Below are 17,101 nucleotides of genomic sequence, written 5' to 3'. Positions count from 1 at the left end.
ATTGAACTAAAAGATTTTTTAACGCACGAATATTTTTTTTTTTTCGACCCGCGTCTAATACGCGACGCACTGTTGTCAGATTTATTCGAAGAAAAAGAAAACAATAAAACGGCGAAATTGTTTATTGCGATTCCTGCGGTATATAATTAGAATAAACTTTCCACGATGGTGAATTATTATCATAATTGCTACGAGTCGTTCGGAAAAAGATGAAAAAATATAAGAGAAATCAAGAAAATGAAGATAATAACGAAATAAATTGTTCAATATCCAACTTTCTACTGTATAACGAGAAATACGTTAATTATTTAAACAAATTAATGTTTATTTGTGGAAAACGTTTCGTTATAATACAGAGTTTTTAGTTAGACGTTACGAAATTAGTCGAAACATTGGAATTATCTGACAAAGTGGCAACGTTGTCGCGCGAAAGCTTTAGGTCAGGGTCATATGTGTTATACTTTATCGGCGTTTGGTTGATTTTGGTCAGTGTTTCGGCGTCGTGAAGATGTTTGGCAATATTTCTAAGAATTGAAGACGTTCCACAACTAAGGACGAAACGTAGATCCATCAATTCACACCCCAAACAAAAGTATAATCAAAATAACGGACTGGAAAGGGAGGACCGGGTTCAAAGAAGACAAAGACTGGTCCCAGACTTGGAATAATTGCTTGGTGGTCTCAAGACTTACCAATAATGAAGAGTCGATGACTATTTTGAGGAATTTGACGATTTTTTATTATAAGAATTTATCGAACAACTTTGGGGAGAGATTACGTTGAAAATTAAATATGTATGTTCCAAAATTTTTGTGTTTTTTTGGGTTGAGATTATGGATAAGATAACGGGGTAAATATGAAAAATAAAAAACGTTTCGGAGGTATGTCAATACAGCGTTAATATCGGAGAGGAATAAACTACCCAATTCTTAACCTTAAAATATTTTTTTTTTGATTTTATTATCAATTTGACAAGGTGTTTAACTGATATTTTCAAGTAGAAAACATCGGGACGTTCGAAGAGTTCACAGTATTGAAGATACGACGCTCTAAAGTTGTTTCCAAAATTTATGAGAAACATTAGTTTTTTTAAAAAAATCACCCGGGCTAAAATAATTGGAATAATAATCTGAAATTTCGAACAAGTGTTTTTGAAGGTTAGTTGTATGTATAAAAAAATCAGCACGTTCGTAGAGTTCACAGTATTGAAAATACGACGCTCTAAAGTTGTTTCCAAAATTTATGAGAAACATTAGTTTTTTTAAAAAAATCACCCGGGCTAAAATAATTGGAATAATGATCTGAAATTTCGAACAAGTGTTTTAGAAGATTAGTTGTATGTAGAAAAAAATCAGCAGGTTCGTAGAGTTCACAGTATTGAATATACGACGTTCTAAAGTTGTCCAAAAATTTATGAGAAACATTGGTTTTTTTAAAAAATCACCCGGGCTAAAATAATTGGAATAATGATCTGAAATTTCGAACAAGTGTTTTTGAAGGTTAGTTGTATGTATAAAAAAATCAGCACGTTCGTAGAGTTCACAGTATTGAAAATACGACGCTCTAAAGTTGTTTCCAAAATTTATGAGAAACATTAGTTTTTTTAAAAAAATCACCCGGGCTAAAATAATTGGAATAATGATCTGAAATTTCGAACAAGTGTTTTTGAAGGTTAGTTGTATGTATAAAAAAATAAGCACGTTCGTAGAGTTCACAGTATTGAATATACGACGTTCTAAAGTTGTCCAAAAATTTATGAGAAACATTGGTTTTTTTAAAAAATCACCCGGGCTAAAATAATTGGAATAATGATCTGAAATTTCGAACAAGTGTTTTTGAAGGTTAGTTGTATGTATAAAAAAGTCAGCACGTTCGTAGAGTTCACAGTATTGAATATACGACGCTCTAAAGTTGTTTCCAAAATTTATGAGAAACATTAGTTTTTTTAAAAAAATCACCCGGGCTAAAATAATTGGAATAATGATCTGAAATTTCGAACAAGTGTTTTTGAAGGTTAGTTGTATGTATAAAAAAGTCAGCACGTTCGTAGAGTTCACAGTATTGAATATACGACGCTCTAAAGTTGTTTCCAAAATTTATGAGAAACATTAGTTTTTTTAAAAAAATCACCCGGGCTAAAATAATTGGAATAATGATCTGAAATTTCGAACAAGTGTTTTTGAAGGTTAGTTGTATGTATAAAAAAATAAGCACGTTCGTAGAGTTCACAGTATTGAATATACGACGTTCTAAAGTTGTCCAAAAATTTATGAGAAACATTGGTTTTTTTAAAAAAATCACCCGGGCTAAAATAATTGGAATAATGATCTGAAATTTCGAACAAGTGTTTTTGAAGGTTAGTTGTATGTATAAAAAAATCAGCACGTTCGTAGAGTTCACAGTATTGAATATACGACGCTCTAAATTTGTTTCCAAAATTTATGAGAAACATTAGTTTTTTTAAAAAAATCACCCGGGCTAAAATAATTGGAATAATGATCTGAAATTTCGAACAAGTGTTTTTGAAGGTTAGTTGTATGTATAAAAAAATCAGCACGTTCGTAGAGTTCACAGTATTGATAATACGACGCTCTAAAGTTGTTTCCAAAATTTATGAGAAACATTAGTTTTTTTAAAAAAATCACCCGGGCTAAAATAATTGGAATAATGATCTGAAATTTCGAACAAGTGTTTTTGAAGGTTAGTTGTATGTATAAAAAAGTCAGCACGTTCGTAGAGTTCACAGTATTGAATATACGACGCTCTAAAGTTGTTTCCAAAATTTATGAGAAACATTAGTTTTTTTAAAAAAATCACCCGGGCTAAAATAATTGGAATAATGATCTGAAATTTCGAACAAGTGTTTTTGAAGGTTAGTTGTATGTATAAAAAAATAAGCACGTTCGTAGAGTTCACAGTATTGAATATACGACGTTCTAAAGTTGTCCAAAAATTTATGAGAAACATTGGTTTTTTTAAAAAAATCACCCGGGCTAAAATAATTGGAATAATGATCTGAAATTTCGAACAAGTGTTTTTGAAGGTTAGTTGTATGTATAAAAAAATCAGCACGTTCGTAGAGTTCACAGTATTGAATATACGACGCTCTAAATTTGTTTCCAAAATTTATGAGAAACATTAGTTTTTTTAAAAAAATCACCCGGGCTAAAATAATTGGAATAATGATCTGAAATTTCGAACAAGTGTTTTTGAAGGTTAGTTGTATGTATAAAAAAATCAGCACGTTCGTAGAGTTCACAGTATTGATAATACGACGCTCTAAAGTTGTTTCCAAAATTTATGAGAAACATTAGTTTTTTTAAAAAAATCACCCGGGCTAAAATAATTGGAATAATGATCTGAAATTTCGAACAAGTGTTTTAGAAGGTTAGTTGTATGTATAAAAAAATCAGCACGTTCGTAGAGTTCACAGTATTGAATATACGACGCTCTAAAGTTGTTTCCAAAATTTATGAGAAACATTAGTTTTTTTAAAAAAATCACCCGGGCTAAAATAATTGGAATAATGATCTGAAATTTCGAACAAGTGTTTTTGAAGGTTAGTTGTATGTAGAAAAAAATCGAGACGTTCGTAGAATTAACAATATTGAAAATATTTTTTTAGTAGTTACGTCTTGGACATCTTCAAGACGCACTTCTTTAAGACGAAGGTTTATAATTGAATTGATGTTCTTAATTGTGTAAATAAACAACGTTCATACCAGCCAAATATAACGAGGATGTTTATTTTCGGAAGGGAGATGCCGGATGTGACGAACATATGCCAAAGAATGACGTTTATGGCGTCGTTGCAACGTCAAAACAACAATTCAAAGTTTAAATATACATTGAAACACATAATTTTAATATAATATCAAAAAAATTATATTCAAGGTCAAGGCGACAGGAAATATTTGATTTTAATTGATTTAGAATAGCAGTTTTTTTTTCATATCATTATAAATAATCGTCACGGTCGGTTTTTTGATATAATTTATATTAAAAACTCTTTATTATATGTTTCTCTTATTGCTCGACGTAATTATAGCCTTACGTACGCGTAAAGGCCGGGTCACACCTATCGTGCATCCTTCCGATCCGATTACGATCATAAATTCGGACGAGTGTCTAAGAGGAAAATGAAACTAGAAATTGAACAGTTCACATAAAAATTTTTAAACTTTAAATCGTCGTATTTTCAATACTGTGAATTCTACGAACGTGCTGATTTTTTTCTACATACAACTAACCTTCTAAAACACTTGTTCGAAATCTCAGATCATTATTCCAATTATTTTAGCCGGGGTGATTTTTTAAAAAAACCAATGTTTCTCATAAATTTTTGAACAACTTTAGAGCGTCGTATATTCAATACTATGAACTCTACGAGGGTATTGATTTTTATCTACATACAATTAATCTTCAAAAACACTTGTTCGAAATTTCAGATCATTATTCCAATTATTTTAGCCGGGGTGATTTTTTAAAAAAACCAATGTTTCTCATAAATTTTTGAACAACTTTAGAGCGTCGTATATTCAATACTATGAACTCTACGAGGGTATTGATTTTTATCTACATACAATTAATCTTCAAAAACACTTGTTCGAAATTTCAGATCATTATTCCAATTATTTTAGCCGGGGTGATTTTTTAAAAAAACCAATGTTTCTCATAAATTTTTGAACAACTTTAGAGCGTCGTATATTCAACACTGTGTACTCTACGAACGTGCTAATTTTTTTCTACATACAACTAACCTTCAAAAACTCTTGTTCGAAATCTCAGATCATTATTCCAATTATTTTAGCCGGGGTGATTTTTTAAAAAAACCAATGTTTCTCATAAATTTTTGAACAACTTTAGAGCGTCGTATATTCAACACTGTGTACTCTACGAACGTGCTAATTTTTTTCTACATACAACTAACCTTCAAAAACTCTTGTTCGAAATCTCAGATCATTATTCCAATTATTTTAGCCGGGGTGATTTTTTAAAAAAACCAATGTTTCTCATAAATTTTTGAACAACTTTAGAGCGTCGTATATTCAATACTATGAACTCTATGAGGGTATTGATTTTTATCTACATACAATTAATCTTCAAAAACACTTGTTCGAAATTTCAGATCATTATTCCAATTATTTTAGCCGGGGTGATTTTTTAAAAAAACCAATGTTTCTCATAAATTTTTGAACAACTTTAGAGCGTCGTATATTCAACACTGTGTACTCTACGAACGTGCTAATTTTTTTCTACATACAACTAACCTTCAAAAACTCTTGTTCGAAATCTCAGATCATTATTCCAATTATTTTAGCCCGGGTGATTTTTTTAAAAAAACTAATGTTTCTCATAAATTTTTGAACAACTTTAGAGCGTCGTATATTCAATACTATGAACTCTACGAGGGTATTGATTTTTATCTACATACAATTAATCTTCAAAAACACTTGTTCGAAATTTCAGATCATTATTCCAATTATTTTAGCCGGGGTGATTTTTTAAAAAAACCAATGTTTCTCATAAATTTTTGAACAACTTTAGAGCGTCGTATATTCAACACTGTGTACTCTACGAACGTGCTAATTTTTTTCTACATACAACTAACCTTCAAAAACTCTTGTTCGAAATCTCAGATCATTATTCCAATTATTTTAGCCCGGGTGATTTTTTTAAAAAAACTAATGTTTTTCTTGTCTCGTAATCACTAATTTCTTGTTTAGTTTGTTACATTTCATACTTTATATGTTTAAACTGGCTTTACGTAATCCTATATACACTTCCCATGTTAAAACTGTCATGATATTTCGATATAAAATTTCGAGAATAAATAAATTTGAACTAACAACAAATATTACTAAATTATGTTGTGTGTAAATTTGAAGAACACCTGGTCGAAAACAATTGAAATTGCATGGTAGGCGAAAACGGAAATAATGCAAGAACCGTTGACATTATAAGTACATACCGAGTGGAAAATTACAAATAACGTGATAAAAATACAATTTTTAAAATTTCTTTTTCTTATAAACAAAAATTGATGCTAATTGGCTAATTGTTTTGCAACCTAATACTTAGTCCAGACCACGCACCGTTAAATTATTATTTATTCAGATCCGTGGCGGGATAATTTTTTGCTTTGAAGTCCAAAGAGGTTTCAAAGTGCTTGCTGAACTATACGTTTATACGTATTGAAAACATTGGAAAAAAACACAGTTTCTGTCTTATTTATAACCAAGAATAGTCCCAAGAAATTTGTATATCATGATTTAAAGTTCAAAAATTTATCAGAAATATTGGTTTTTTTAAAAAATCACCCGGGCTAAAATAATTGGAATAATGATCTGAAATTTTGAACAAGTGTTTTTGAAGATTAATTTTATGTAGGAAAAAATCAAGACGTTCGTAGAGTTCACAGTATTGAATATACGACGCTCTAAAGTTGTTCAAAAATTTATGAGAAACATTAGCTTATTTAAAAAATCACCCGGGCTAAAATAATTGAAATAATGATTTGAAATTTTGAACAAGTGTTTTTGAAGATTAATTTTATGTAGGAAAAAATCAAGACGTTCGTAGAGTTCACAGTATTGAAAATACGACGCTCTAAAGTTGTTCAAAAATTTATGAGAAACATTAGTTTTTTTAAAAAAATCACCCGGGCTAAAATAATTGAAATAATGATTTGAAATTTTGAACAAGTGTTTTTGAAGATTAATTTTATGTAGGAAAAAATCAAGACGTTCGTAGAGTTCACAGTATTGAAAATACGACGCTCTAAAGTTGTTCAAAAATTTATGAGAAACATTAGCTTATTTAAAAAATCACCCGGGCTAAAATAATTGAAATAATGATTTGAAATTTTGAACAAGTGTTTTTGAAGATTAATTTTATGTAGGAAAAAATCAAGACGTTCGTAGAGTTCACAGTATTGAAAATACGACGCTCTAAAGTTGTTCAAAAATTTATGAGAAACATTAGTTTTTTTAAAAAAATCACCCGGGCTAAAATAATTGGAATAATGATTTGAAATTTTGAACAAGTGTTTTTGAAGATTAATTTTATGTAGGAAAAAATCAAGACGTTCGTAGAGTTCACAGTATTGAAAATACGACGCTCTAAAGTTGTTCAAAAATTTATGAGAAACATTAGCGTTTTTAAAAAATCACCCGGGCTAAAATAATTGGAATAATGATTTGAAATTTTGAACAAGTGTTTTTGAAGATTAATTTTATGTAGGAAAAAATCAAGACGTTCGTAGAGTTCACAGTATTGAAAATACGACGCTCTAAAGTTGTTCAAAAATTTATGAGAAACATTAGTTTTTTTAAAAAAATCACCCGGGCTAAAATAATTGGAATAATGATTTGAAATTTTGAACAAGTGTTTTTGAAGATTAATTTTATGTAGGAAAAAATCAAGACGTTCGTAGAGTTCACAGTATTGAAAATACGACGCTCTAAAGTTGTTCAAAAATTTATGAGAAACATTAGCGTTTTTAAAAAATCACCCGGGCTAAAATAATTGGAATAATGATGTGAAATTTTGAACAAGTGTTTTTGAAGATTAATTTTATGTAGGAAAAAATCAAGACGTTCGTAGAGTTCACAGTATTGAAAATACGACGCTCTAAAGTTGTTCAAAAATTTATGAGAAACATTAGCTTATTTGAAAAATCACCCGGGCTAAAATAATTGGAATAATGATTTGAAATTTTGAACAAGTGTTTTTGAAGATTAATTTTATGTAGGAAAAAATCAAGACGTTCGTAGAGTTCACAGTATTGAAAATACGACGCTCTAAAGTTGTTCAAAAATTTATGAGAAACATTAGCGTTTTTAAAAAATCACCCGGGCTAAAATAATTGGAATAATGATGTGAAATTTTGAACAAGTGTTTTTGAAGATTAATTTTATGTAGGAAAAAATCAAGACGTTCGTAGAGTTCACAGTATTGAAAATACGACGCTCTAAAGTTGTTCAAAAATTTATGAGAAACATTAGCTTATTTGAAAAATCACCCGGGCTAAAATAATTGGAATAATGATTTGAAATTTTGAACAAGTGTTTTTGAAGATTAATTTTATGTAGGAAAAAATCAAGACGTTCGTAGAGTTCACAGTATTGAAAATACGACGCTCTAAAGTTGTTCAAAAATTTATGAGAAACATTAGCGTTTTTAAAAAATCACCCGGGCTAAAATAATTGGAATAATGATTTGAAATTTTGAACAAGTGTTTTTGAAGATTAATTTTATGTAGGAAAAAATCAAGACGTTCGTAGAGTTCACAGTATTGAAAATACGACGCTCTAAAGTTGTTCAAAAATTTATGAGAAACATTAGCGTTTTTAAAAAATCACCCGGGCTAAAATAATTGGAATAATGATTTGAAATTTTGAACAAGTGTTTTTGAAGATTAATTTTATGTAGGAAAAAATCAAGACGTTCGTAGAGTTCACAGTATTGAAAATACGACGCTCTAAAGTTGTTCAAAAATTTATGAGAAACATTAGCGTTTTTAAAAAATCACCCGGGCTAAAATAATTGGAATAATGATTTGAAATTTTGAACAAGTGTTTTTGAAGATTAATTTTATGTAGGAAAAAATCAAGACGTTCGTAGAGTTCACAGTATTGAAAATACGACGCTCTAAAGTTGTTCAAAAATTTATGAGAAACATTAGCGTTTTTAAAAAATCACCCGGGCTAAAATAATTGGAATAATGATTTGAAATTTTGAACAAGTGTTTTTGAAGATTAATTTTATGTAGGAAAAAATCAAGACGTTCGTAGAGTTCACAGTATTGAAAATACGACGCTCTAAAGTTGTTCAAAAATTTATGAGAAACATTAGCGTTTTTAAAAAATCACCCGGGCTAAAATAATTGGAATAATGATTTGAAATTTTGAACAAGTGTTTTTGAAGATTAATTTTATGTAGGAAAAAATCAAGACGTTCGTAGAGTTCACAGTATTGAAAATACGACGCTCTAAAGTTGTTCAAAAATTTATGAGAAACATTAGCGTTTTTAAAAAATCACCCGGGCTAAAATAATTGGAATAATGATTTGAAATTTTGAACAAGTGTTTTTGAAGATTAATTTTATGTAGGAAAAAATCAAGACGTTCGTAGAGTTCACAGTATTGAAAATACGACGCTCTAAAGTTGTTCAAAAATTTATGAGAAACATTAGCGTTAAAATAATTGTACTATTTATTTGAAACCATGGTATTATTAGTACTCATTAATATCAGTGTAATTAGATGTTATTACCAAGATTTAGTGACTTTCCGCGTTAGTTGCGTAATCTGTAATTGCAAATCTGATCATGTAATCACATCTTTTATCTGAATCGGTCTCGGTAATAAATTATTTTCTTGCTTTTCGAAATTATTTCAATATACACACTTGGATACTTCGGAAAATTAATAGTAAATCTTGTAACATCGATTAGTTTCATCATTACTGATGTGTGAGGTTTATAAAAAAAAAAAAGAAACTGAATATCCGTTAGGTTTTAATGTTTATCAAACTCGTTCTAGATATTTCATTTAATTACTGGTTATTTCAAGTATAAATAACCGTGCATTGTTCGTGGCTAATAATCCGGTTTTACGGGGAAAGTCTGATAAACAAAATATTAATTTAATTAGATATTAATACGACGCGATATTCTCAAATGAGAATAAATCAAAGTTTTTACTGAAAAAATACACAATTTGGCAACTATGTACATATAAATATAAAAATTATCATTTTTTATTTATTAGATACGTAAGTTTTTAGACAACCCTCGTATATTTAACGTTTTTTTAAACCTTAAACAACGACACAATGAAATATGAATGTTTGACATATCTAAAAGTCCCTTATCTTATTTGACATATGTCAAAACTGACATTGTCATCATAAAGTTTGACGTTTTTAATGTTGAACCTACTCAGAACGTGTTATCGTAGAATTTTTACCTCATTAAACTATATTTCTATCAATAGAGACCAAAAATAAAAACGATTTATCAAAAAAAACATATAAAAAGATACAAAAAGTAAAAAGTTATTAAAACATTTATATATTTCAGTAGTTTGACAACGTCGCTTTTATCCCTCGCCGTTATTTTATCTAAAAATCCCAACAAGATTCAATACCCTGTATATAAAGTCGTTTAACTTCTTCAATCTCTCGAAACAAAAAGAAAATTCCAATTGCGATTATTATTTCGAACTAGTTAACTTAATTGTATATCTGTGTTCGTTCGATTATAATAACAATTTAATTTATTATTGAAATCACGATCTAACTTGTTTATTATTAACTATCTCGGTTTCAATAGAAAGTAAAAACTAGTAGTTCCAACCGAACTAAATAATAATTATTTTCTATTTATGAATCACGTTTTGATACCCCCTGTAGTATATGACACACACGAGAAAAAAGTATTTCAACGTATTTTATGCACGATTATCATTTTTGGCACACACTGTATTAATTTAAACCGAAAAATAGGGAAGTAAACGTACAGTATTTAATTATTTATTGGTTACGTAAAATAATTTTTACTTTCTTTAAGACCGTATCCATGTTTATGTATGTGTAGTTTTACAGGAAGAGGACGCCACTTGTATCCGTTATATGATGTAATATAATTGTAGTAATTATCGGTATGTTCTAGTCAATTTTACGAATACAATAAATTTAGTTATCATATTATTTAAAATAATATGATTTTTAGTTCATTATAGTTGCAGAAATATGAAAAAAAAGTTAACAATTCATTGCTTAATAATTTGTAATGGAACTACTTGACGTTTCTGTTAATATCCGGTGGCGTTGTCAAAATTATTTGTTACTATTACTATTTATATTCGTCTAGTAGATTTTTTTTAACAATTTTGTTGTATAAAAAATGTATCTGTAACTTTTATAGAATCTGGAATCGAATATATTTAATGATTTTTACAAATTTTTCGAATAAAAATCTATATAAATATCACGTTTTCATGTTCACGTCAAGACACAAAATGGCTGACAATCATCGACCTTTTCATCGATTATTTTAAAAATCTACTGACAGGTATTATTAAGGTTATGTTTAATATTTATTTTTATCAACTTTTTTGATAAAATCTTAAGGCACTAGATGCAAATCGATTGTTGAACTAAATAAAAAATTAGGTAAAAAAATTTCAAGCAGACAGTTCTTACTTGGCAACACCGGTGTTGCCAAGCCTACATACATAATTCCGGCTTCCTTAGCACATGAAATATGGATATAACTGTCTAGATTCCATACATCATAATTTTTAACGAAGTACATTTTATTCGAGTCGAGTATAAACCGGAAACAGCACTGTTACTACTTTATGCCCATGCAAAATTTAATGATTTGTAACTAATTGTGATAAACAGGTGTATACAGGGAAAGTCTATAGTTCGGAATAAATTAAACAATTCAATAAGTAATTTCGAAAAAAATCTGTTGACTATATACAGGGTGTCCCTATATATTGTTAAAAATATCAAGGGATATAGAAATTTGAAAGTTGTCACGTTTTCCATATACAAGGTGATAAAAAGTAACAAAACAAGTTTTAAAGTAGGTAACCCGATGAAAATAATAGCATATCGTCGAGGCTAATCGATTTTAGTTAACTTTTCCGAGCGGATTGTCTATTTTTTTTATACTGTTAACGCCGCCCCGCCCCCCGAATTGCCGTACCCTTTATCGATCTAGCGATATCAAAGAATAGAAAACCGAGGCCAAAGAATCCTCGTGCCATCACCGAACTGCGGGAATTTTCATTTTTCCTATCGCAAATTGTAAATATACACGCAATTGTTCATTTTTATAAAAAGGAAAAAAAAAATAATTAATTAACGTGACGACTTTTTTTAAAAGATTCCCAATTAATTAACTTCCCATTTTGTAAATTAATACGTTCAAAAGCGTTTAATAGAAAAAAAAAAACAATCCTGAAAGTAAACTACGTAATATACGAGGGTCGATCCAAAAATATGGTGAACAACAATCAGCATTCATCCCAACGTTGATGCATTTAATTTCTAGAAAAATTTTTATGTGATATGACATTTTGCTGATTGAAAAATCAAACTTTTCATCTAATTTTTCATTCTTTCACGTTCCCGTAACCATATAAGCAACCGATTATATTGATTTCATTTAATTTTTAAATCGAAGGGTGTCTCGTCCTTTACTGACTCATTTCCAAATCTAAATCAATCATATCACTCATAAATAGTCTTTAAACTGACTAAATTAATTTTATAGACATATTTCAACATTTTGTGAGCTTATTTGACGCTTTAATCTCATTATAATTTCATTCTGACTAGCTAGAACCAGTTCAAACTTTAAATAGCTCGTATTACATGTGGGTATGAGATATACTATTTGAAATGGAAACATTTTTAGACAGATTTTATAAAGAATAATCATTTAAACCATGCATTTTCCATCAAAAACTAACTTTTCTTTACATACAAGTATCTATATTCATTTTGCAGTTAGTCTAACATCAAGGGGTATGTTATAAAAGAAAACAGGTGAAGGGAAATTACATCAGTGAAAAACAGTACCAGTTACCTATGAAATACGAGTGTTTAGACACGCGATATTCACGAAATTTTGAAAGATAACTTTCCCAGGAATCATGACAATGTCATCCATATTTAAAATGATGAATAAAGACTATTTATTTGCAAAAACTGAATATATTTGCGTGTTGCATGGCATAAATACGCGAAAATGTTAGAATTTTTCCACTTAAGCGTGATTAATTTAAAATAGTAAGATTTTGAATCAACAAAAACACATTATAACCAACTTCTATTTAAAATACATATTTATTTTACACACTATTCACCAAAAATATCTAAATAACGCCAATTAGTTTCAATATTCTATTTTATTAAATTAAATATTTGATTTACATGAATATGATTATGGTTAAGGTCCTTAGCCCACCTTAGATAAACAGTAATCAAAGTAACATCTAATTAACACACTTTCGGGATATGTGAAAGTATGATCTACATTTTGTAGTGGTACATCTTAGTAATTTCACAATTATTTGTATTCTAATTACAGGTTTTGTGAAACTGTGCAACTCTTTAAATAGTGTGTAGCTTGGGCAATATCGGATCAAATAGAAAACCATAGTAAAACTTACCGTGTTATATAAAAATGGAGTTTCTTCATTATAATAACCCCTGCTGGTCATCTTGGAGCATAAACTAGTCTTACATTATTAAATTGATAAGAGAAATATACAATAATTAGAACGAAACTGTTTCTAAACAAAAGTATTAACAAAGATACTTTCACGAATGCACTAACGTTTAAATTTATTGATATAAAACATTAAAATTAATAAAATTTCGATAAAATAAGGTCGCACAAGCTGTTTAAAATAATTTCACCATACATTTCTGCATTTTTGTGAGAAAATTGTTGACAAAACTGACAAAGATACTGTCATCTTACTAATGATTTCTAAATGTCAGTTGTCAATTTGAAAATGGTAGGGGGATTTGCAAAGCGAGTGTAACAGTGACCTGAATAAAAATAAGTTTAATTTATTTATAATATGAAATTTAATAGATTAAACATTATGATTCAGTTTTATTTTTTGAAAATATAGCAAAAAATAAAGCTTAAGATATTTATAAACATGATAGATTTATATGTTGTATGTATGCAACACTCAATACAAAGCTAAAACACGAGGACTGTTTATTATTATTCGATAAATTGATAATTGATTGAATTAAAAGGAGTAGAACAAAATACTTTTTTTATTATAATAACGATAAAAATAATATGAAACTACTGTTTACATAATAACTTAAATTTACGGAGAATTCAAGCAGTCAAGGTCATATTCGAAGCAACTTCTTGATATACGTCATTTGACGATATATTATCTTTATCTCTCGATTTTACGTCTTTATTAAGTTTCGTATCTGAAAAGCTGTATATGACAAAAAAATAGATCAATATGAAAATAAAATAGAAGAATATTTGACTTTATTAATTCAATGACACGAAACGAAGAAAACGACAAGTATAATTGTTGTGTTTTGTGAAGAAGACATTGAGAAATTTTTATTTAGAGAATATTCTTGATGACAGTTTTTTTTTCGGTTATGAGCGTATATAGAAGAAAAGTCTAAACATATTCATCTAAAAAATATTACATTTAGAACAAAATTATTTGTTTATACCTGAGGTTATGTTCTTTATTTATCCCTATTTTCGATTTAAGGATCTTGACTGGTCTTTGTCCGCTCACAGATACTTCAAATTTGTTATTAAAACTTAATATTTAGTCTAAACTCACCCCACGTACTGCATTTTTCCTAAAAATATAATCATAGTATTCACTATGAAGTTCAACCTCTACGTAAACACTTTATCTATGACCAATCCCGTGCAGTCGAACTAATAGTGTTAATTCTGTGGTGCAATAGTAAATTTGACAGTTGACTCATAATTATAAATTATTATTAAATTATACAAATTTATTTACTTCGATTTCAAACTTTTGTAGTAATTTGAAGTAAATGAGAGTCTGTAAATTGAATAACATTGTTTATATTCTTTATTGATACCCTTTACCATCAAGCAACACCAGTGAGTGAAATCAACGTTTCGTTTGACAGAACTGTCAGTAAAAAAAAACATCGTGAATCTAAAATCATCGATTGGTAATAATTCGAGGCTGCTTACTTTCAATTTCATCTAATTTATCCGCAATATTTTGAATGTCCGAGATGCTCTTAAACAATTTTTCGATATATCCTTTTTGATTTTTGAAATTGTCGCTTTTAGAAAGCGCCAAAGCCGTTTCACGCATTTGAACTATATTTCCGTACAGAGCCGCCAGACTATTCGTCGATTTTTCTTGACCAATCAGAGCGTAAGAGCTATTTGAGTGTACGCATCGGCCCCTACCAACATCTTTCGAGCCGTTATTAACTTTCGGGTTACCGTATTCCATTTTTTGTTTAATTATCGACGTCGTGGCTTTTAATTTTTGTTGTAAGTTGGTCAGTTTCATCGGGGGTACGTCCACTTGACATTTGGGGAATTTAACGTTCGTTTTTACATTTTGATATCTGAAATAATATTGGTATTGACATACCTACGAGGGGAACCGTGAACTTACTTTTTTTGTTCGTCCACACAACTATTTTTACATAAATATTTATGTTCGTTTGAATTTGATTTCGTTTTGAAATTTCGAGATAATTTCGGTATCATACTCGGTTTCTTTAACGATTTTTCAGCTCCAGCATTTAAATTAGTTGAAGTCAATGATCCCACGAGATTAGATCGATGGTGCTTCGCACCGCCCACATTTTTGACGTTTACTTTCCCGCCTAAAAGAAGAAATATCTGGTTTTCGTCGGTTTTAATATTACGTAAGATTTTTAAATGAAACAAATCTCACTAGAATCTTCCAACGAATCGTCTGAGAATGTTTCTCGGTGATATTCACAAATATTTTCTATGTTTCTAGGTGTAAATTCGTCATCTAATGTTATAGTTTCACAAGAAGAACCACCTATACGGAAAAATTATTTTAGAAACTAATTTCTTTGAAAAATGATTTTTTTTTTTGTTAAAGTTTGAATATAATGAAATTCCATTACCGTCGATTCTGTCTGTTAGGACAGCATATTCCGGAAGTTCTATTAATTCATCTTTAACTTTTAAAATATGACGTAATATACTTCCGGTTTTTTCTCTTGTATTATCGTTCTTTTGTATGACTTCATTTTCGGCCATGTTTCAATTAATTTTACAAGAAACTTTAAATTTACAACGCAAAAATAATGACAACTTTGACATATTCCAAATGATTGACTATTTGAAAAATTCTCGATTAAAAAATAGACATTTCACGGTTATTTTATGTAATATGTCAAACGATGTTGATTCGACGCCATTTTGCCATCTAAATAATCATTTAATTAACCAAGTTGTCAATGTCAAATAATACGAATCGAAATAGTGAATTTGTACCTGATTTAAAAACTAATTTTCAATTATAAGTGCATTTAAATCAAATATATTTAGCAACAAAACGTTCATAACGATCTAAATACTATAAAATAATAATTTATTGACGATAGCGAACTGATTTATCGAAACCATATAAAAAAGAAGAATATATTACGGTGTATTATACTATTTCTGTGGTTATAACCATAGATAAAATGTAGTTGTAACGTTCCCGCAGATACGCTCGAAAGCTTGTCAAAATGACGTTTAAATATATAAATGGTAATAAAACTTGTGCTTATAATGTCTAAAAATAAATCAATTAAAATAGATGCCGCTGTGCAAACGGTGATACGAGTCCATCCAAATACGTTAGATATAAATGGATTTCCGTATATTTCGTCTGAGAAAAAGTTGCAGACAGTTTTATCAGAAAAACCGGATGATAATAAACATTTTTATTCGTTACTTAAGTTTACTCCTTATTCGGATATCGTAGAAAATAGTATGAAGGTAAATTTTCTTCAATCTATTCGATAATATTTTTTTTAGTAACGCCACTGGTTTTTAAAAGTATAGTTCTATGAAAATTCGATATTCATTGCCACCTAATCTTCTTCTTTTTTAACTATCAATTACCTTCGTTCGTACTTTCATATAGCCAATGGGCGTTACCAGTGTCGTTCGTTAACAATGTTGTTTAAATAGATCATAGATATACCAAGGAAGAAGAAATTGCAGTTTCATTATCTCCCTAGCGCGAAAATAGACGAAAACATACGCGATTTAGTACTAGCCGACGACGACGGTGTGAGTTACATTTGCGCCGAAATTTTAAAACGTCGTAAAACCGGAAATAAGATCCATTATCACGATCAGGAAACTCAAACGGACGTTCTAGTACATCCGCACATTTTAGAAGATACAGACGTCTCCACAGTATCAGAAACCAAAGGAACACAAACAAGTAATAGTAAATGAGTTGTTTCATTAGATAATTTGTAAATGTTCATCGGTAGGTGATAAAAGTTATCAGTTGTACAAAACAATAAACTTTTCAAACTTCAAACT

The 17,101-nt window shown here is 29.3% G+C and overlaps 3 protein-coding genes across 6 annotated transcripts in view; 1 reads left to right on the top strand and 2 right to left on the bottom strand.

Annotated features, from left to right (window-relative positions):
* LOC130902680 (uncharacterized) overlaps nt 1–13,525 on the bottom strand; it is a 46,561-nt gene extending 33,036 nt beyond the window's left edge. Inside the window, exon 1 of the mRNA XM_057814932.1 lies at nt 13,194–13,525. Coding sequence (XP_057670915.1) covers nt 13,194–13,244 — 51 coding nt within the window. The 5' untranslated portion in view covers nt 13,245–13,525. The remainder of the gene's footprint in view (nt 1–13,193) is intronic.
* A 277-nt stretch (nt 13,526–13,802) lies between these two features.
* LOC130902678 (uncharacterized) lies at nt 13,803–15,977 on the bottom strand. 4 transcript variants are annotated; one of them, XR_009060450.1, is made up of 6 exons: nt 15,679–15,977; nt 15,477–15,590; nt 15,192–15,405; nt 14,753–15,141; nt 14,248–14,382; nt 13,803–13,994 (listed from the first exon to the last, which is right to left on the bottom strand). XR_009060450.1 is itself a non-coding variant. In XM_057814931.1 (6 exons), exons 1-6 carry the CDS (start codon nt 15,812–15,814, stop codon nt 14,203–14,205), a joined length of 876 nt encoding a protein of 291 aa, XP_057670914.1. In that variant the 5' UTR covers nt 15,815–15,977; the 3' UTR covers nt 14,119–14,202. The 4 variants fall into 4 exon arrangements, 2 of the variants coding, with proteins under 2 accessions (XP_057670914.1, XP_057670913.1); XR_009060451.1 differs by having other exon boundaries at nt 13,803–13,986; XM_057814931.1 differs by lacking the exon at nt 13,803–13,994 and adding an exon at nt 14,119–14,206 and having other exon boundaries at nt 14,364–14,382.
* A 319-nt stretch (nt 15,978–16,296) lies between these two features.
* Nucleotides 16,297–17,099, top strand: LOC130902677 (uncharacterized). The gene is made up of 2 exons (XM_057814929.1): nt 16,297–16,543; nt 16,739–17,099. The coding sequence occupies exons 1-2, from the start codon at nt 16,310–16,312 to the stop codon at nt 17,009–17,011; spliced, it is 507 nt and encodes a 168-aa protein (XP_057670912.1). The 5' UTR covers nt 16,297–16,309; the 3' UTR covers nt 17,012–17,099.
* Nucleotides 17,100–17,101: the final 2 nt, after the last annotated feature.

Source organism: Diorhabda carinulata, chromosome X, assembly GCF_026250575.1.
Source record: "Diorhabda carinulata isolate Delta chromosome X, icDioCari1.1, whole genome shotgun sequence".
Classification (NCBI taxonomy): Eukaryota; Metazoa; Arthropoda; class Insecta; order Coleoptera; family Chrysomelidae; genus Diorhabda; species Diorhabda carinulata.
The sequence above is the reverse complement of the archived record's forward strand: the minus strand, read 5'-3'. Positions and strand labels throughout refer to the sequence as shown.

Bases quoted from the DNA above. Each gene is read 5' to 3' on its own strand.
- LOC130902678 (XM_057814930.1), bottom strand. From the start codon at position 15,814: ATGGCCGAAAATGAAGTCATACAAAAGAACGATAATACAAGAGAAAAA. The intron at 15,591-15,678 runs GTAATGGAATTT...TTTTCCGTATAG, and splicing joins CCTAACAGACAGAATCGACG to GTGGTTCTTCTTGTGAAACT. The intron at 15,406-15,476 runs GTGAGATTTGTT...TTCTTCTTTTAG, and splicing joins CGATTCGTTGGAAGATTCTA to GCGGGAAAGTAAACGTCAAA.
- LOC130902677 (XM_057814929.1), top strand. From the start codon at position 16,310: ATGGTAATAAAACTTGTGCTTATAATGTCTAAAAATAAATCAATTAAA. The intron at 16,544-16,738 runs GTAAATTTTCTT...TTGTTTAAATAG, and splicing joins TCGTAGAAAATAGTATGAAG to ATCATAGATATACCAAGGAA.